This window comes from Drosophila willistoni, assembly GCF_018902025.1.
Source record: "Drosophila willistoni isolate 14030-0811.24 chromosome XL unlocalized genomic scaffold, UCI_dwil_1.1 Seg141, whole genome shotgun sequence".
NCBI lineage: Eukaryota > Metazoa > Arthropoda > Insecta > Diptera > Drosophilidae > Drosophila > Drosophila willistoni.
In genome coordinates this window covers 13,739,202-13,761,485 of record NW_025814052.1, presented here as the reverse complement: position 1 = coordinate 13,761,485, position 22,284 = coordinate 13,739,202, and the positions used below count along the sequence as shown (strand labels likewise).

The window sequence follows — 22,284 nt, the reverse complement described above, 5'->3', positions numbered from 1 at the left end:
ATGCCAACGATTCAACTTTGAAAAAAAATCAATTCAAATATTAAGAATACACGAAATGTCCCCCTTATCGATTATCTATTACTTTTTGGCCCCCAGTATTTTGTAACACTATTTTGCGCTTTAATTACTCATATTTAAGAGGTCTGTTTACTATGAGCACAATTGGTGGTGCGAACATGTTCGAGTTGCTTCGGGTGGTTGCGGCGACAGGGCAAAAAGTTACGGCGAGAGGCCAAAAATGTAGGGCGAATATTCATTTGGCTGGGGCGAATTCGACCTTGTGGTTGTTGTTGCGTTTGAGAGAAGAACGAGCGCGCCGAGCGAATTGAAGAGAGTCGCGGCGAACACTGATGTCATTTAGCTTTTTTCCAGCCAGATCTGGCTGTTTTGGGCATGACATCGCTGGCGGCGAAGTGTTGTTGTTGTTTTTTTGCAGTTGTTTTTTCGTGTGTTGTTTTTGTTTTCGACGTGAGCGGACGTGCGTGCGGACGTTATTTCAAGTTTTCGAATTTCGAATTTACTGTAATTTGGGACTTTGAGGTGGCGTGTGACGACGACGGACGGTGACGACGGGTGTGTGTGTGTGTGCGGTTTGAAAAACGCAACAACAAAATTATTTAAAAATTAATTGAAATCTGAAGCAAAGAAACCCCAGCGACTAATGTAAAAAATTATACAAAAATTTTGTTTTATCTCAAACGTCGTCTCATTCACATCCCAAAATACAGATACATATATACGTCTATATATATGTATTTATCAATACTTAAACGTACCTGGGCAGTGCAACAGTAAAACAAACAAAAAACAACAACTACAAAAAAAAACCCCAAAAGGAAACATACAACATAACCGCGTCTCGTCTCCGCCTCAGTGTGCGTAAGCAGCAGCGCCCGTGCGTGTGTGCCTCTGTGCGTGCGCGCGTGTGTGTGAGTGTGTAAGGTGTGGTGTGTATAGAAAATCGATTGAAATTTGGTTTTGTTTTTTTTTTTCACCCCGCTTTAACTACTTTTTGCTGTGGTTAACGATATATTTTTTTTTTGGTTATAAATTTTTTTTCTGCTGTGAAAAAATTTTTGTTTTGGCAATTGAATGCGAAGAGGGGTAAAGTTGGAAAAGCTGAGCCAACAACAACAACCTCACAAGAAAAGCAACAAAAATAAAAAAAAAAAATAAAAACCCTCAATCCCTTTGACAACTGCTGATATGGATAAATCAACAACTACGAACTCGGCCACTGCTGATGGCCAAAATGAGGCATCAAATGCTGGGTGTGGCACCAGCAGCAGCAACGGCGGCAGCAATAACAACAACAATAGCAGCAGCAGCAACAGCCACGCCAATAGCAACAATATTAATAATAATAACAACAACAACTGCATTGGTGGCAGCAGCAACAACAACAACAGTAGGCCCAATCACAATGCCTTGCAACGTTTATCATCGGCAGCAGTTGCAGCAGCAGCAGCAGCGGCAGGAACCACCAGCAACAGCTTGTCATCGTCATCATCATCATCCTCGTTGATGATTAACCTTAATATCAACACAACAACCGGCGGCAATTTCGGGGTCAGTGTGGAGCCGCACATCAGTGTGGAAAACCTGAAGAAGATAATATCCAAGAAGCTGAAAGTGGCAAAGGATCGCATTTGCTTGCTGCATCGTGAAAAGTAAGTTTTCCACCCATTTGTTTCCTATATGTCACCTGTCAAATTTGACAGGGTAACATTTTCTCTAAAAACTTTTGTACAGGGTGGCAATGAGGTTAGTTGTTCTCCATATGTTGCAAGAGAGAGAGACAACCATTTTATCTTCTCCTAACTATTATCCATCGCCCACAATAATAAAAAAGATATATATTTAATGCTATTACGCAAATACACAAACAGAAAAACAACATACAGACACAAATACACGTAAATTTTAATTTATGACGCAACTTTTGGAATTCACATTGTTGTGATAATGATGGAAAAGAAGAAGAAATATTAAGAGAAAAATAGACAGACATCGTGATTGAGATTAAGAGAAAAAGAGATAGCAAACAAGTGTATGTGCATGTATGTATGTATGTGTGTGTGTGTGTGTGTTTTTGCAAATAACTTGCATGCCAATACAAAAAAAAAATTCCCCCCAGATTCTAAATCAAATTTAGCTGTTAGACACAGACACAGAGACCTTTGTTTAGTCAAATGTTTCGCTTCTGTTTTTCTCTACCACAAAACAGAGAGTATTAACATTGTCGTCGTCTTGGTAACAAAAAAATGCGATAAAAGCAAATCATATTACAAATCGATAAGAAAAATACAAATCGAAAACAAAAAATTATAACAAGGGCCAAAAACTAAAATTCCTCTCATAATCAATTGGATTTTGTGTAAATTTTTTATAGGCTGATCTAAAGCACATTGTTTTTGTTGATTGATATAACCTCCAAAAACAATAGAAAGAGAAACATACATACATACTACATATACACACATACATACATGTGTTCTCTCTTAAAGGGTTAAAAACTGACGTTGTTTCATAATCATAATTTTGATTTTATATTCAAAATTCAAAAAGAAGAAAGAAAAAACGAGCATAACCGGCAAGCAGCAACAACTACTTTGCAACTTACGTATGTATGCATGCCTGTGTGTGTGTGTGTGTACATTGTTTTTTTTTTTTCTTTCGTTGCCTTTTGTGTTTTCTTCTGCTGTTCGCATTGGCAGCTCAGTCAACTAGTTGCATTGCCGTAGCAGAGCTGTAGCGGCGCAGCGTTGGCGTCAGTTACATTTACCGGTGCCTGCCTGGGCAGCGGCTTGCTCTCACGCGTGCACTCTCTTTAGCTCTCCCTCTCTCTGCCTCTTTTGAAGAAGAAAGACTTTGACCACAGTTGAGGAGAAATCGATTTTTAATATGATCGCTTGAATTCAAGTACATTCAGGTTCAGTTTTATAAAAACAAAAGATTTAATTAAATATGGATTATGTTAAAAAGTTAGTTTCATTTGTTTTAGTGCAAACAAAAACTAAATTTTTTTAAATTTGATTCGCTTGCTTTTTGCTCTTTTTCATCTCAGTTTAAACAGTTCCTTTTAAGCCCTGATGTTGCATGTCTCTGCCAACGTCAACGTAAACATCTCTATTGATGTGTGTGTGTTTGTGTGTGTAGCTCTTTGTTCTTTGGTCTGCCTTGTTGCTGCAATCAATTTGCTTGCTTTTTGCTCTTATCGGCGAAAGCAAGCATCAGCAGCAGCAGCGCAGCTTCTCTTCTCTCCTTTGTTCCGGTAGAAAAAAGTTCTATGACCAGCCCAAAAAAAAAAAAAAAGAAAAAAGAAATGTCATCATTTGGTGGGGAAGCCAGGCAAAAGCAAAGCCAAAGCCAAATTTAACCATCTAACCAAACCACCCACTCAATAACGTAACCACCCAGCGACGACGACGACGACCACTTTTAATGAGAACACACACAGAAAATCCACCACCAAAAAAGCAAAGGCAAAATATATAACATAAAATAAAACAAGGAAAAGCCTTTTTCAACGAAAGCTTCCTTCCATTTACACCACCAACCGTCCAAACAGCCAGCAGAAGTAGAAGCAGCAGCAGCGCAGTCATAAAAAGGAAACTAAAAGACAATGTTGCATAAATGAATATTATCTCAGTGTATGTGTGTGTGTGTGTATGGCATATATTAAAAGTCACCACCACCATCATGAGCCCAACCCAATCATTCAGCCACAACCACCACCACCACCACCTTATAGCCCAACACACAATGACCAAGAAGAAGATCTCGATTTTCATTCGGTAACCCTTCAACCAACATGTGGCATCAACTCCACTACCCTCTCCCACCACACACGCAAGACAAGGCCAGTTCAATATTATAAACAAGTTAAGAAAGGTTTTTCCTTACAGCAGAAAGCCTAGAGTGATCAAGAGAGAGACGACTTTGCATTAATTTCTCTATCCCTCTCTTGAAAATGTATTGTAGTGGACACGATCGAATATGGCGCAATTACCTGTTATTATTGAGAAGAAGCTAGACGAAAGGGAAATATATTTATTCTACATACATATTTGAGTTAGTTTCTTTTTATGTTTTCGGTTATATAACGGTTGTTGCCTCTCTATTTCGAGAGAGATTAAGTTATTGGCATTCCTAGAGTTGCCGCACATGTACATAGAACACTATTTATAGGCATACATACATACATACATATGTACATATTAAGTGGGGCTAGAAATCCCTATTAAAGATTAGATTCCAACCCCAACGAACCACCCACTCACCCTCTGATACGCCAACACTTTTACCGCTTACTGACTGCCGCCATAAATGTCGCACAATTCAAGGTGTGTATGTGTGTGTGTGTGCGTTATGACATAAGCGTAAAGTGGCCGCTACACATGTCACCTTAGGTACACAGACAACAGCAGCTCCCCCCGTCCCCTTCCCGTTTAGCATTAGCAGAGCAGCAGCAGCATCGACATCATCGACGTCATTAAAAAGAACTAGAGGAGCGGGCAGAGGGCAGCGACGTTGGCGACTAGCGCGTGTCACTTAGTCAGTCAGACAGTTCAACAATATGGTGGAGAGGTTCCAGTTTTAGGTGTGTTGAGTTTAGGTGCCACGCTGTGGTGAATTTCTGTTTTTGGCGTCTGTTGAAGTGTGCAGAGAATTGTTGTTGTTGTGCAACCTTGTAAAGAATTGAAAACTTTTTGGTAATACAAACATACATATGTATGTACAACACACACACACCCACACATTCACATACAAAAATCGTATATGTATGTATGTACATATGTATGTGTAATTCATATAACAATTATTAACTATTTCTTTTGTTGCGTAGTTGAGTTTGTTATGCTCGCCGCGAGAGAGTGAGAGAGCAGGAGAGCACAACAAAGAGAGGAAAAGATCGTGTTTGAAATATGAACAAGCGCTGCTTTGTTCTGGCTTATTGTTTGCCGCCTCTGCCTCTGCCCTGTATGTGTGTGTATGTGTGTGAAGATCAGGTTACACAAGAGGCTTTTGTTTTGTTTTTTTATTGTATTTGATTTACGTTTTACCGCTCACTCTCTTTGCTGTTAATGCCGCTGTTTCCCTTAACTCTCTAATTATCTCTCTCTCTCTCTCTCTTTGTGTCTTCTGTGTGTGTTTGTAAGTGAAACTCGTTTAGTTGGCTTGGAAAGTTACACCACCTGCCTGCTTGCCTTTTGGCCAATTTCCAAGCCCCACAAGTGCGACTGCTGCTGCTGCCATTTTGTCCAAACACTCACACACTGAGAGAGAAACACACACACACACACACACACAAACAAAAGAGAAAGAAGAAGACATGATGATGCCTTCCTTTTTGGTATTATAGAACACAAAATTTTCAAACTGATTGCAACAATGTATTTGTTGTTGTTTAAAAATAGATGTATGTGTGTGTTAGATTTCGATTGTTTTTAACCAAATAAACTAAACCAAATCTTCCAACCCCCCCACCCCTCCTCCCCCTTTTTCACCCATTTTACCCCATCCTATTGCCGTTCTTAATGCCAACTATCTGACTGACAGCCGCTGGCTGGCGGCAGCGGTTCTTCTAATTTCTCTTTTTTAGTTTCATTTGAAATGTACATACATATGTGTGTCTATGTGTGTGTGAGTGTATGAATGTATCTGCGAGATACAAAAATAAATAGAGTAGTGGTCAAAATCTTTGCTAACAACACGTTTGCATGTATCTAGTAAGAAAGATAGACAAATATAGATACATTTATTTGTGTGTAGGTACATAGACATATGCACATATTTGGCTTTAATTACGCCAAAATGCAGGCAAAAGCCAAGAGAGAGAGAGATATGAATAAATTTCAGTCGCCTCGCCGCCGCCGCATCCCATTTGTATCTATTTATGGCCGATGGCGGCGGCGGCAATCATGATGATGATGTTTTTAATGGTGGTTGGTTGCCGGCTGATGGTGGTGTCAATGCACCACCACCACCCAATGCACCACCCAATGCGACCCACCATCGACCACCAAAGAAAGCATTAATAAACAAAGTAAAAGATATAGATAGATTAATCTATACAATTCTTTATAATTTATATCTCTTCATATTCACTCAAATTCTTGGAATTTTTGTGTGCAAACCAGTTAAACACAATGAAATCATATTTTCAATGAAAATTCAATAACTGGAATAAAACTGTAATGTGTGAAATAGTTCAATTGAAAAGGTGGTTTTTCCCAGGCGGGGCTTTTACATTCAAGTAGGCAAACTTTTATGAATTGATCTACAGTAGCGGGCAAAGAAAAAAAGAATTCCAGATTCCCTCTTACCACAGCAAAATGGGCCAAGAAAAGGGTTCAAATATAAATACTTTCTGCATTTTGTAGAGTTCATAAATCCTTTTCTCCAGATATGAAAATATAGGGTACATTTGATTAATAAAGTTTTTCTTGTTTTTCTTTGTCGTAATTTTTGTTTTGCTCAATTGAGCGCAACCGTTACTGCTGTTGCTGCTGCTGCGCTGCTTTCAGTTCCTGGGCTCTGCCAGAATTTACTTTCAATGCAAATGCTTACGGCATCCATAACGTCATCAGAGATGAGAAAAAGCCAAGCAGCGACAACAACAACGGCACAACGCCAACTCGTGGCGCGTCCGTGTCTCTGCCACCTCCCACCTTCCTGTGATCTCGGCATCTCGGGTTGTGTGTTGGTGTTGGCCGGCCGGCAATTGTTGTTTGTATGTGAAGAGAGAGAAAAAAAAAGAGAGTGGGAGTCTGAGAGCGATAGAGCTTGCTCTCTGTATGTGTGTGAATATGTGCATGTATGTGCGCGCGCAGGCCCCATGAAAGAAACCCTGATGAGAAGGGGGGCTTATCCCCGCTCTCTACCGGCTGGCCTGCGCCTACCTACCTCTCTCCCTCCCCCGCCATACTCTCTTGCTTCATTCTATTTGCATTTTCAATGTTTGCCCTTTCGCAAAATGCCTTCCGGCGATGGTTGCTGCTGCCGCTGTTGACGCTGCAGTCGACGTTGGTTGTCAATTTGTTGATTACCGCAACACTGTCAACGCCAGCGACAGGCAGAGGAGGCGACAACGACGCTACGTCAGCGTCAAAGCTAAGAGAGACTGAATCAATAGTTCGAAATTAGAAGCATTTGCTTGACTTTTTCTATATATTTTTTTGTAGGTGGTTGCCTTGGGAATGGGCGGGGTTCGGTGGTGAGTCGAGCGGTGATGTGAAGGCGTTTGGTATTTTTTTTGTTTTTGCTATTTTTAGTTGCTTACTGTGATTTTTCATTGTTGTTGTTTGTTGTCGACATCGACATCGACATCGACGACGACGACGACGACGACGTCAACGTTGCTGATTTCTTTGTTTAATTTGTCTTTGTTGTGGATGCTGCTGTTGGGCTGCGCCTGCTGACGCCCTAGAGAAGCTGCCGCTGCTGCTGCTGACTTCTCTGCTGGGAAGCTGCATTTTGTTCAGCCTGTGTTTGTTGTTGGCATCGATTTTCCTAACTTCTCTCTCTCTTTCTGCTTAACTTAGCTTAGCTTAGCTTGGCTTGGCTTGGCTTGGGTCTTCTTTTTCTGTTTTTCTCTTCCCAGTCATTTTTTTTTGCTGTCTATCTCTTTCTAGTGTCCGTTGCTGCTCACTGCTCAACCCTTTGTACGAAAAAGAAAAACAAAAGCTTTGCATATTGCTTGTTGTTGTTATTTTTGTTATGTTTGTATGTATGTATGTATGTATGTATGTATGTATGTATGTATGTTCATGTGTGCAAGTAATTTACATAAATACATAAAGCCGAACGTCTGTAAAATTTGAATCTTTAGGTTAGGTTTCAAATTTAACATTCTCTGTTAAAAAGTGATCTGTAAACAGATTATGAAAATTGTTTTTATAACGGGTCTTCTTACACACATGGCGATTAAATACATACATATAAATGTATGTATTTGCTTTCAATATTACTGACATTGGATCCCAGACCCGGGACCGTATGTAAAATCTGTGTGTGTGAGTGTGTGTTAGATTTTTCCGACCATATGGTAAATGCCAGAGGCCGCGAAAAGCAATCGTTGCGGAAATTAATGAAAGTCATGTAGACCCAGACCCAGAGTATATAAAGTGGACTCACCCATCTCATCCGTCCATTTGTCCATTCGGTGGTTGCATCCCCGCCTTCTAACGCGCCGCGCATACACACATTGTGTGTGTGTGTGTGTGTGTGTGTGTGTGTGGTGGAGGGAAAAAGCTCTCTCCCTCCTCCCCTCTCCCCAAATGTCTCGTCTTACCTAACAAACGCGAACCCAATAGAACAGAAATGAAAAATAAAAATCAACTCTTCTTTAACAAAAAATTTGTAGGTTCTCCTCTCTCTTTTAGGGCTAAGTTGAGTGGTTGGTTGGTTGGTTGGTTGGCTTCATCATCATCCTGTGGGGGTCTATGTGCCGCTTGCCTGGCCTGTCCATCCATATGATGTGGTCGTATCTTTCTCTCGCTCTAACTTGGTGTGGATAAGGTTTCCTGCTCTTTACATTTTCTTTTTATATTTTGTTTTGTTTTTGGGGTGCGGCGGCGCTAATCAAAATTGGTATTAGTTCTGGGGCTTTAAAGATGACTGTCTGACTGTCTGGCTAAATGCAAATGAAGCTCTTATTTGAAATAAAACATATGGGAACACAAACCGAAACTGAACTGACTGAAAATAGTTGGCTTGGCTTGAATATCAACCAAAAAATATTGATTTTTCTCTTCTTTTAAGGCGTTGAGAATGTCTCCCCTCGCCCTTTCTCTCTCTCTCTTTCTCTGCCTCCAGCATATCTTTTGGGATAACGCTTAACCGTAAAACACTGAATGGGTTAACTTTCGCATATAACCGAAACGAATGCTTCATTGTTTTCGATATAACGGTTAAATTGACTGGTCTGGTGGTGGTTTATGGATATTAAAGAACTGGTTTCTTTCTCTTGTAAAATTTTTTTTGCCAAACAAAAGTTGTTCTTAGAAAAGAAAACTTTAGAAACAGCTGTAACTGAAATAATTCCCTAAATACATACAGTGACTCCATCGCATAATCGTTCATGCGTTCATTTTTATCTATAAGTGATGAAGAGTGGATCAATAGTGTGAGGACCCACTGTGGGACTTAGAATAGATTAATGTTCCATGAAAATATTCTTAACACTTTATTCTTCATTGCGAATAAGAATCTGTCGGATTATTTTTGTTGGTTTATTTGTAATGTGCTGAAACCATTTGTGTCCGTTTATGTGATGGAGGCACTGTACATATCTAAAAACAATGCAACTTCCTTGTATCCAATTTTTGGATGATTTTTGTCCCAACATTTCTCTGTCGTTTGATTTGATTTTTTTCTTTGATTTTCGTTTGTTCGCTTGTCTAATCAGCAAACAAAAAATACCGCAAAAAAGCAAAATAGAAAAGAAAAAAATTCAATTAGCGAACAAAATCAAACCAGATTGTAGTTTTTTGTGTGCTGCTCGTTTGTTGTGTGTGTGTGTGTGTGTGTGATTTTGATATCAGGCAAAAACTTAAAATAAAAAACCAGATTAGAAAACAAATTTCAACTATTCACCTGGCATTTCCGCGTGTGCAGCAGCAGCAACGGCAACAATAACAACAACAACAACATTGTAGGGATGGGAGAGGGGGAGCTGGGCGGCCAACGATGAGAATCGAAAAACGAATTGTTATGCAATAATATGGAGAGTTCTGCTTGATTGCTCAAGGGTGGAAAGTGGTTGAAAAGCATCAAACACATACATACATACGTATAGAGAGAAAAGCATAGCACACACACTGAAATGAATAAAGAGTTTTCCGCAAAAAGTTTCTAATTTTTCATTCGTTTAAAACGAGAGATCGATCCCTCGAAGAGAGGAAGGAGGTTCCTTTTTTTTTCCTGTTTTATTCTCCTATATCCTGTGACATTGAGTCATGTATGTTACAAGGAGTAAGCATTTGGAAAAGGATGTTAAGTGTAGGTGGGAGACGGCGAGAGGGGAGATTGTACAGTTGCCCTTGAGTTTGGCAGTCAGCCAAAGTACAGCAAAATAAAAAAAAGTAACAAAAGCAACGAACGACGATGGTCGATTGAGAAATGCCTCCCCAATTTTTACCCCAAATCCTGGCCAGACATTTAGTCGTCGTTGTTGGCGGTTTTTCTTCATTTTTCTTTTTCCCCCGACCCCCCCGTTTTTCGTTTTTCATTGCCTCCTTCAGGCCAAAAACGTGCTCTGCTGCGGGTTGCTGCTGCGGGTGGCTATAGAGGATTTTTCATTTGGTGGTTGCTTTTGCTGCTGCTGCTGCTGGTGGAATTTCTCACTCAAAGTGTCGTCTTCTGTGTTTGCTGTTGGTCTTCTTCTTCTTCCACTTCTTGTGCATCTTGTGCTGAGAGAAGAAGCAAAAGATTCTTAAATGCGTGTGTGTATGTATCCATGTCCGTGTCCTGGGCCTAAGCCTAGGCTGTAAACATTGATAATTTACGCAGCATACCCAAGCAAGAAGAAGCACCACGTAGATACACACATAATCACACAGACACACACACACACACACACACATTCTCAAAGCGGCGCGTAAGGTGGTGGAATTTTATGACAATCAACCAACTTGGTTTCGGCTATGAAATTACATCTGTGCCAGAAAGAGATGAAGCGCTACATAGAGAAAAAGAGAGCAAAATGTATGTAACGTAACCTCAACTCTTAAAGCCGTTTAAGACGCGACGGTGAATGGTGACGGTTACATCGGCTTTCCCCCCTCCCTCCTCTCCCACAACATTTCACTTTGAGCAAACTTTTCAGCACACACACACACACACAACACAGAAAATTTTTCCTTTCCCTCACCCCATTTAATGTCTGCTGTGTCTGCCATGGCCAACAGCAGGCCTAGGCTGGCTGCCCGTTCGGGCCAGAGAGACAGAAACGAAGGAGGAGAACACGTGGGGCAAAGGGGAGTGGTGAGTTAAAGGTGGCGGCGGTGTGTTCGTTTGGCCTCGGTCGACGTCTGCTTATTGCGTAAAAGCAGCGACGCGTCACCATACGAAACGACGCGACGCCCCCGCAGACAAAGCCTAAGCATAAACATATACAGACACATGCACACGCACATGCATGTATGTATGTGCATGTCTGTTTGTGTATAAAGCCACACCTCAGCCTTCCCACCTACCCCCTCACTTTCACACACACACACATACACACCCCCAACAGGCTGGCCCGTTCTTTGCTACATTTTTGAAACTTTAACAAACGAAAAACAACAAAAACAAAATGGAAAATAAGAAAAGCTTTAAGCAACTTTAAGCAAACCAATGTTGCTGCTGCCCTCCTGTTACCCCTTCCCCCTTCCGCATCCTTGTTTAAATGGTTGGTGGTGGAAAAAAGTAAGGTGAAATAACCAACTCCAATTGCCGCAGCTCCGTGGTGCGTGTGTGTGTGGTGAATGGTGAATTTTGTACTTGGCACCTGCAGCAGCTGTGATGGCAATTGCAACATGTTGCGTGAGCTGCAAAGAGTGTATGGTATGTATGTGTGTGTGTGTGTGTGTGTGTTGTGTTTTATTTTTTGTTGCCAACGGCATTTACGTAAGCGACAAATTGAATATGTATACGTGTGTGTGTGTGTGTGTGTTTTGTTTTATTTTTCGGCATTGCGTGCAACCGTAACGTAACGACAAAAGCGACTCCACCATGCCACGCCTCTTTCAGGAGTGTGACCCAAATACGCGGAGTTGATTTCGTGCAACAACCACACAACAACAAAAAAAGAAACAGCAACAACACCAACAAAAATCTTATCAATTCATCAATCATGCATGCAGTCATTAAAGGTTCCGTTGATTGTTGTTGTTGTTGCCGGGTTACCGCATTGCTCCCTCTCTCTTAATACATCTCTTTTTCTCTCTTTTTCTGTGTGTGTGTGTGTGTGTGTGTGTGTGAGTCCTCTCTCTCTCTCTCTCGCAAACTGTTGCAACGACATTCAAATCTATCTTCTTTGTTCAATCGAACTTTAGCTCTCTCTTTTTATTTTTTGCAGCAAATTAAATAATTGGTTGAAGTTAGAGAATCAAAGAGATCTAGATAGCAAGAAAGAGAGAGAGAGAGAACGGAAGAGAGATGTGTAAAACGTAAAAAAAAACACACACACTTGCATACACAAAAAATTAAGGGGTATTCTCTCTCTCCCTCTGATTTTACATTTATTAAATAGTTTTTTTGTTTTGTTTTTGTTATGGGCACTAACTATTCCCTCGTTGTTAGGGCAAAGTGAACTCAACACAATGGAGGGAAGAGCAGAGAAAAGAAGGCAACTGTACTCATTTGAAAAACATACTCATAGGGCTAGGCCCCTTCCCCTTCCTGTCCTGATCTCTTTTGGATCTCTTGGAAACCTTTTTATCAATCAAAACGTAAATAGAAATGTATGCATCAATCGATTTAGTTTCCACTGCAACCGCCCCACCGCCCACTTCCTTTCCAATTTCAATTGAATGGGAATCGATATCTTCTATAGTTGTGGATACAAATATGCAGATGTCATAGCAACGATTGGTCGATTCATATCGAAGAGAAATATCTCGCCTTAAAATGACGTTCATGGCTGCTTGGATAAATAATGCTTGATGACGCGACCTCTATATGAGAACCTACATATTAGGGCGAATTAGCAAATGGAATACGCTAAAACTCGAGAGAGACGAGATATTTCTCATTTGAGGCAAAGTCAACAAAGATCTGTCCAGATCCCTCACGGATACAACGAATGGTCAAAGGGCTAAAGTCGTTGATATGGTGGTTTATCTTCTTTTCATTGGAATTTCAAGATAGCCATGATGATAGGATCATGGGGAAAGGGACTCTACTGGACTTGGCTCGAACAATAGATTAAAGTTATCGATTTATTCATAAATAGAGACAACTGTGTTAGTAAAGGTGTTTCTCCTGTATTAATTTGATATTAATATAAAACAACTGATTGCACTTTAGATTGAATTTTAGATATTGGTTACATAATATTACTCGTAAGCTCCTGATCAAACGATAATTCTAGTAAAAGCAGCTTTTGTTCACCAGAATTATGTTTTAGTATTCGAACAAGATGTGGGAGGTGGGTGAGAAGGGGTAGGGGCGGGTGAGGAGGAAACACGTGCCAATCCGACACCACCAGACAAAAGCTTAACGCCCTCTTTCCCACCAACCCCCCCTATCCCCACCTATCAAGTTTCTGTCTGTTTCTGTTCACAGACACAACTGTTTATTAAACGCATTGTAAGTTGTTGTTGCTTCCCTTTTTTTTTAATATTTATTTTGATTGTTAATTATAGTGAATTCTCTCTTCTCTCTGGACGATGCGGTTGTGTTTCTTAGGTAAACAGCAGCAGCAGCTCATTTAACACCTGCAAAGTGCAAAAATGCCAAAAAATTGCAACAACACGCAACAATTTTTAATTAAACTCGACAAAAAAACAAAGTGAGGGGTAAAAAAGTGTCAACAGCGTTTAACTTTTGACTTTTTTTGTGTGTGTGCGGATGGAAATCAACTGGCCCCAATTGTAAACCAAAAAGCAAAAAACAAAACAAAACAAAAAAGAAACCTGTAAAGTGCTTGAACTTTTAATTTTGTATACCCTTTAACCAATCACACTAAATATATATATATATATATACATATGTTTAGAGATCTACTTTAGTCTAGTTTTGAATTTTGATCTTTAAAGATTTCTTTCAAATTTATGAATTCTTATCATTGGGACAACATATCCATTTTGTCTAAAAATTTATTCCAATAATATAAACAAATTAATATATCAATTTATGAATTATGAACAAATAAATATAGTTTTTCAATCTAAATTGACAACCTTAATATAATAAATGAACTCGCTGTTAACTTTAGATTCGACTTTATACAGTCTTAAGTCCTAAAATAGCGAAAATGTCGGATCGTCGTTCGATTCTACGCAAAAATATTACAAGAATTTGCTGACAATCAAGCGATTAATACAATATCCCATAAAACTTGTATAATTTTGCTTAATTTATCGATCAATTGGAATATAATCCCCCTATTTGTAAGAGGCCCACACAGTACAGTGTTTCCCAGTGTTATTGCAGGGTATCTTGGCTGTCGTCAATACTTGTTTTGCCTTATAAATTGGCAGCTTTTTGTTGTAGACAAAGAGCAAAGACAAAGCAAAGGGCCGGGATTAACTTCAACTACCTCGCTAATACTCTCTTTGATTCGATTGTAGATTTCGTTTAGATTAAATTTGTTTTTTTGTTGGCCAAAGAGAGAAGTTTTTGAGTAGTTTGGGTCATTTAAAAGTCATTTTTGTTTGTTTTTTTCAGAGTATGTAATATGAATTTTCCTTCTTTTTTTTTTGTTATTGACAAGCAATAAGATACTTGCTTTCCGTTGTGGGTTCCTTGTTTATTTATGATTCTTATTGAATTAAAGAGAAATGTTGGCACTGCAATTCTGTCCAGCCCTGTTTTTTGTTGTTTTTTGTTTTTTTTTTTTTAGTGCAGCTCAAAAAACTCCACGCGCTCTGAAAAGTCATTGGCTTGCAACTTTATTTTTCTGTTGAAGCGGCAAAAAACGCATCAATATCGGCAAAAAAAAAAAACAACAACAAAAAATGTCGCCGAAATATTATAACACATGCATGGAGGGGTAGGGGTAGGGGTGGAGGGAGTAAAGAAGGGTAAAGTGATACGATGACTGGACAAATTCAATAATAATATATGACAATAATTCTGTTTGTTTATTAAACAATAAAAACAAAAATTACATTTGCTATTACCCCCTAAAGAACTTACTCACGTTTCTCATACGTTTTTTCTCGTTTGTTTTTGCAGAGAACTACAAGATGGCACGCTCAGAGATCACAATTTAATGGACGGTTCCAAAATCATTTTAATACCAAATGTGGAAACTGGTTTATTGGTAAGTCATGTTGTCCAGTTGTCCCCCAGTCCAACCACCTTAATACGAAATCAAAAAAAACACAAAAAATACGACCGACGCTTAAAAAACTCAAAAAGAGATCAAAAAAATCATTTTCGACAAAAAATATATATAGAAATATCTACATATGTGTGTGTGTGTGTGTACTTAGCTGATAAGTTATAAGGGTTCATTAGGGGCTTCGCCGGGTTCAATGTCAACTGAATTTAACACTGAGCTACACATAAAAACAAAAACCAAATCCAAATTTGTCCAAAATCTTGTATACCATGCACTCAGAGAGTATGATAGGGTATATTAAAGTCATCAAAAATAGACAGAAGGCAGCCCCCAACTTCAAAAGTATATAGATTCTTGAGCAGCATCAATAGCCAAGTTGATCTGGACTCGTGTAATGGGTATGCAGATCAAGTTTTTGCCACGCCCTCCTTCACCTAGCTAGAGTTATAAAATTTAGTGTGTTTGCCCGCTTAACAATTTTGTCACGCCCCATTGTGTCTTACATTTCACTTGGTGCATGGAATACCAAAGTCGGACACTTTTTGTTACCTTTTACTCTCAATTATCGTTTTATAATGAATTTGTTAAAGGAACTATGACGAATCTAGAAGAAATTGTGGCACGTGGCAACTATTCAGATAAAGTTCTTGTAGTTTAGTTAGAAAATTTAAGAAGTTTTATTTTGATTTTGATTTGTAGAATATTATTTTTTTTAAAACCAGTGACTAATTTTTGCGCCTAATTGCTTTTAAATAAACGAAAAAAAGGCAGAAAAGAGCGAAAAAATATATATGTATGTACATACATATATATTTATTTATTTTTTGACATTAATTAATTGTAATTTATTTACATATTTATTTGATTACACACATAAACATTGTTGTTGTTGTTGTTGTAGTACGCGCGATGATCGCGGTTAAAAAACTGGTTAGCCTACTTTGCTCCTTCCAAATTATTGTACACACTCGCACACACACTTGGATACGCACACACACACACACACACACTCGTCAAAATGCAGGCCGAAACGTTTTTTTGGTATTTAATTTATGCAACGTTTAACGAAATGAAGCTTATAAAACCTTTGTGGTTGATCGGCATTTTGGTCGATCAGTTGTCGCGCTTGTCGATAAGTCGTCAGCTGCTTGATTAACATTAATCCCCCCACTCCAGCTCCCCCGTATCGCATTTGTCTCCACTCCACTCCCCTCGCTTACTCTTTTGCTCTCTTTTGACCTTTGGCTTTTCTTTAGCTGGGGGTTTTTGTTTCTTTTCTTTGTGAAGGTTTCACGTTATTTATGTAAATGCGCCTTTGTGTGTGTGTGAGTGGCGATTTAATGAGAAAGTTTTTTGGTTGCTTTTAAATACGAGAGACAGAGAAACATAAAGAGAGAGAGCGAAATCCTTCGCTCATCTAAAGGTCGAATTCGCACATGATTTCAGTCAACGAGATCACTTGATAGATCAAGTTGAAGATTTGAGATATTGCATAATGAATCGAATGGGATTGAATCGAAGTAGTTGAACTCACGAATAAACATCGATTCGTTTTGCACACTTAAAAAACTGTGAATATTCTTAGTTTTCTGAGTTTTCATATGATTCAGTCAATCAATGAGGACTTTTAAATACTCGTCGGAGCCCTTTTCAGTCGATTCGATTACATTCATACTCAAACAATATATGAATATTCAGTTTTCGAATGACTCAATGGATACATTTATTCGGTTTCCCAGAATTCATATATTCACAGTACATTTAAATGTATTCATTAACCAATGAAATTAACCAAATCACAATGATAATTGTCTATAAACAAATGCTCAAGTGATCGATTAAACAAACAATCAACGAATATATATCATTTAGATCAGAACGAATTCAAACTTATTCAGAAAATGATTCGGATGTTTTAGAAATTTAGTTTCCAGTTAATGAAGAAGATTTCAATACATGGGGAAATGATTCTTCATTCTTGCTACATTCCAGATTAGCCAGTGCAGCACACACTTTGATCGGGCTTTATGATGATATCATATCAATTATTTCTATATCTTCTTTAACCTTTAACTAACACAATTTGTCAACAAGTCTAAGTTTGTTCTCAGTTTGTACTCGGTATCTTGCAACAAGTTGTTGCCATTAATATAGAAATGTGTGTGTGTGATCTCATTCTTATATATTCCATCTATCTATTTCTCGCTTATCTCTTTGGTCTCTCCTCTCCCCCTCTTTCTGTCTTTAGTTTGAGTGTACGTTTTGCTCCACTTTTTGTTGTTGATAGTCCCGTCGGCGGCAGCGGCATAGAGGAGCAAACCGTTTGATTTACCGTTTACCGTTTGAATTATGAGTCAGGTAAAGTAAAACGAATGAGCGAACCAACTTGTGGGCATGACATGGCGCAAAATGTTGCTACATTGCAATATCAACAAGTTGCCAGGTAGCCAGCCAGCCAGCCAGGTAGCTAATTGTTATTAGCAACATTATTAGCGGATGGCTGGATGTTGCTGCTGCTGCTGCTGCTGCTTGGTGACACCGTTTCGTCAAGCTCTGACTGACTGATTGCCTCACCTGTTGTTGTTGTTGCTGGTGTTGTGTGCCACATAACGTTTATCAGTCTTTTCTTCTCGATTCTCTTTATATAGAGTTGGTTTGTCAGCTTGATTGAGTCGTCTCTCTGGTAACAGTTTCTCAGTTTCAGTTTTAATAATAATGCTTTTGGTTGAATCTGATGAATTAAGATATTACTCAAATTGATTCAATCGATTGATTCGGCAGCTAATTTGAGTACTCGTTAATGTACTCACACTCATAATAATATTCAGTCTCTGCAAAGTGAATAATTAATCTGTGACAGATTTCCTTAGAATATATCCATATATATATAAATTTCTTTAGTAATTTGATATTTTTAATTGTCTGCTTGAAAAAAAAAATCTTTTTCTTGGTTTTTGTCTAGCAATTTAATTGCACATTTCAAAATACACACACTAACACACACACAAAGCAAATTTTCGTAATGCAAACAAAGAAATATTTTGGCGTGCACGAAAATCCATAAAAATCCCCTCACAAATAAAAATATATGCACAAATTTCAAAAAATATACCCAGAGATGTGTACAGACATATATATCGTATATATAATACATATATAAAACATGTACAAATAATAAAAAACAAAAAACAAAAAAAAAAAACGATACAATTATTATTATTATTGTATTTTGTGTTTTTTATTAGTTTGTTTAAACGTTTATTATTCTTTCTTATATATACTTGTCTACCACAAATGGTGTATCCTTTTTAGGAATATTGAAAACTAATTGAATGACTAATTTCTCTCCTTGCTTTTCAATTTGATTTAGCTGATGGCTAGCTCTCCTTTAGTCTTCTATTTATTAGCCCGAGATTTTCGTTGATGATCAACAAATGTTTGCCCCTGACAAACCAAAGAAAAGTCTCTGTGTGTGTGTGACTAAATTTAAGATTCAATCTGCTTGTTCTTTGTTTTGTGATTAATATAATATTATACATGTATAAACATATATGTATGTATGTGCAATGTTCATATGTAAGTATATTTACAAAAGAAATGAAATTGCAAAATGCAAAATGTTTGAATAGCCAATTAACAATTTGCGTCTTTTAGTATAATTATTATTATTTTTTGGTTTTTTTTTCGGGGTAAAGCAAATTTACTTTTCTCACTCTTTTCTTTCTCTCTCTGTCTGGACGACGATGTTGTATTTAATTTGTGAAATTGCTACACCAGAAAATATAAATATGTACAAACAGAAATAAGAAGAGATGATCGACGTTTGAGATACTCTAGAAACATTGCACAATAAACTTCGCTTAATGATAATACTTATCGGAAAGGAAAGTATTTGAAAGAGCAATTCTTAACTATCCTCGATTATCAAGAATCAGTGAGAGAAAAGAGAACTAATATACCCCATTTATGTATGATACCCTATGAATAAACGATAAATTTCGTAAAAATGAAGTTAATACGTAAAGGATTAATGTCCAACGTGTCCAAAAGAGGAGGAGGTCCAATTGACACCTTTTGATTTCTTAAACGTTTACTGTGCGAAATTTGATCCCACTATACACAATGGTGCTATGAGGCGGCACCACCAGCACGACCACCGCCACCACCACCACCACCTTCACCTTCTATTGTATATGTGAACGAGATATTTGCTGATTCATGCAACCAAGCCATTGGCTTCTCTAATTAGCAATGTGTGAGAGCATGTTAACAATATTGTCAAAAGGCCGAAGAGAGGGATGAAGGGAAGGCGGGTGAAGGACCACAGACAGGTGCCCAATTTTGTCGTCCAGGTCACTTGCCTGCCTGCCTGCCCGCCCTCTGCTGGCATCGACTATATCACCCAATAACTCCATCATTCACGGCTGGGGAATGAAATGTGTGTTAACAAGTGACAAGTTGATGGAACATCTTGATTTATTGACATTTTCGTGCGGATGAGTAATCTCCTCGAAAATATGACAAGCTATGACCGCTGTGGGTCAAGTATCTCCTCTTGTCCGCTCTCTGCCGTGTGTATTTGATGTTGAATTTAATTGAATCGAATTGAATTAAATCGTCCATCAGCCAGCCAGGTGGTTGAATCGGTCAATTGGTCGGCTGTCCTCCCGTCTCAGTTCAGTTCAGTTCAGTTGGTCAGTTGGTCAATCTAAAACGGATAAGTAAAAGTGCTAGACGACGACGATTAATTCATTCAATGAAACGTAACGCTTCAAGTATAATAATAAATATATCATATGTATGTATGTATGTGCATATGTGAATACTTGTGAATACACATATATGTATATAGCCATTTGTCTGTCATGACATTTGCATATATTGTTCCAATTTTATCTTGACATCACTCTTGCTCTCTTTCCCTCCCTCCCTCTCTGTCTGTCTCTCCGAAAAGAAAGAAAGAATTTGTGTGTTTTTTTTTGGCAGAGCTATTAAAAGTAATAATATTTTGTTAAGTTTATTATGGGGACTTGACGAGGACGACCGACAAGCGACAACCGACAACGATGACTACAACAAGATGATGTTAATGATGATGCCCCAAAGAAGTTGTCTCTCGACTGTGGGCGAACAAAATAGTATATATATAGTGGTATGACACTTTCGATTTTGTAGAATCGCGACTCGAGAGAATCTTTAAAATATCCATTTTGGGAGTGATTAAGAATAGAAATATTTTGGTTATAATTTCAAATGAAATGCTCTAACGATATGTGGTATTTTATGAATCAGTTATCCAGTAATTGTATGATTAATCGTATGCCACAATTTAGAAATCACAGATCAGAAGGAAATCAAGTATTTGTTTTCGACTTGAAGCAAAAGAAAAAGCATTTTCAATACGTTTCTAATGACAAAAACATTCCTTTATGTGTAAAATATGTGATTTTACGGTTGGAACAAAAACGTTCCAACATTGTTCATTTTGTAGTCTATAGGAATGTTTGGAATAGAACATTGATTCGAAATAAACTTACCAACACTCTTTGATTTGTGATTTGTAGGAATATGTGGAATAGAACATTGATTAAATTCGATTTACAATTTGCTTACTATAAGTTTTATCATTTACATATTAATTATTGTTGAAATGTTTATTATTTGAGAGCATCTACTATAACGCACCTCCTTTCTGTCTCTCTCTCGCTTTTCTTGTTCCTCTCCATATACATATACATATACAATATGTCTTTGGCTTGCCAACAATTTTAATTTCATTCTCATCGGTTTGAATAAACAACTGGGCAACTGGGTGGGTGTGGGTGTTGTAGGCGGGGCGGCATGTCATGCACCATGACCGACTGCGATTGCAAAAAATTCGAAATAAACAACAAAAAATAAAACTAAGGCTCGACCGGCAATTTATATATACATAAAATATATTTCTACATACAGATATACATATCTGTCTGTATATGTGTATATCGTGTGGTTGTTGTATTATTTATGTCATTTAAATGATGCGCTGGCACTTGGCTGTCAAATTAATTACTCTTTGCTTTGGGATGCGGTCAGCAGCTGACGCCTGATGACCACTCGGGGTCCCGTCTCTTGTACTCTCACTCTCTTTCTCACTCTCACTCTTACTCTTTCGCTTTCTGCATAGATTTATGAAAATAAATTTAATTGCATTTGTCAAAGTGAAAAACAAAAGCAGCAGCAGCAGCCACCAATACACAAAGGGCAACATTTTTGACAATGAATTTGGTTGTTGTTCTTGTTGTTGCTGGCGAGGACGAACAATGATAATCATCATCATCACCATCATCAACAACATCAACTGCTGCCAAAGACAAAGCCAATGCAACAGAGAAGAAGATGATAGGGGGCGGAACAGTGGGAGCCTGTTGGGGAAGAAGTAGTCATAAAAAGCCAAAAAAACCATATAGCACCCACCACCACGACGACGACGGACGTGTAGGTGTGGTTGGTTGGTTGGTTGGTTGGGTCCAATGCAATGGAAACCAAAAATTTATGCGTCCTTTGTAGGAAGAAGAATGCACAGAGAAAGCAAAAGCAATTCAGAAGAACAGGTTATTGGCTTTCGACTCTATTTGTCTCTTTGTCTTTTACTGTTGTGCTGTGTGTGTGCCACTATGATGTTGCTGCCCCAAGTGTTTATTTTGCTCAATCAACTCATTAAACTTATCTCTCTTCTTTCTCTCTTTGTCGCGTCACAAAGTCGCCTCATTTGGTTACTCTACTCACTTGACAACTTGTGAATTGCGCAATTCTATAGAAGAGAGAGAGAGAGAGAGAGAGGGAGAGAGAGAGATAGGTTGATTTGGGGAGTTGTCTGACTCCGCCGACTGCTCTTCTTATCAAGTATCTCTTAGTATCAACGTGATCATCATCATCATTGTCAACATTGCTGCATTGCTTCTTTTGAAAAAAACGGAAACGCCAGAAGAAAATACTTAAGATCTCAGTCACTTTAGTCGTCGAGAATATCTTTAATCTCATCTCAATCCGGTTTGTCATCATACACGATATTTATTTATTTTACTTACATCCACCTAAAGGTCTAATAGCATTCCCCGAAATGATATATGTTTGGTTAGCTTTTTTTTTTCTTCTTATATAGAATTGATTGGCAATCGAATATAATATTAATAATAAACTTGCTTGGGATCTTTTTCTCTGTCTTTGTCTCTGTCGCTCTCTCTCTCTCTCTCTCTATCAGCTGCTGCTTGCTTCGGCGGTTGTTGGCAATTTACAAATTGCTA

General features: G+C 38.3%; 1 protein-coding gene across 1 annotated transcript in view; it reads left to right on the top strand.

Annotated features, from left to right (window-relative positions):
- Window positions 1-457: 457 nt before the first annotated feature.
- The window catches only part of LOC6641326 (midnolin homolog), a 36,207-nt gene continuing 14,380 nt past the window's right edge, over window positions 458-22,284 (top strand). The window contains exons 1-2 of the mRNA XM_047011207.1: window positions 458-1,670; window positions 14,890-14,977. Coding sequence (XP_046867163.1) covers window positions 1,207-1,670; window positions 14,890-14,977 — 552 coding nt within the window. The 5' untranslated portion in view covers window positions 458-1,206. The remainder of the gene's footprint in view (window positions 1,671-14,889; window positions 14,978-22,284) is intronic.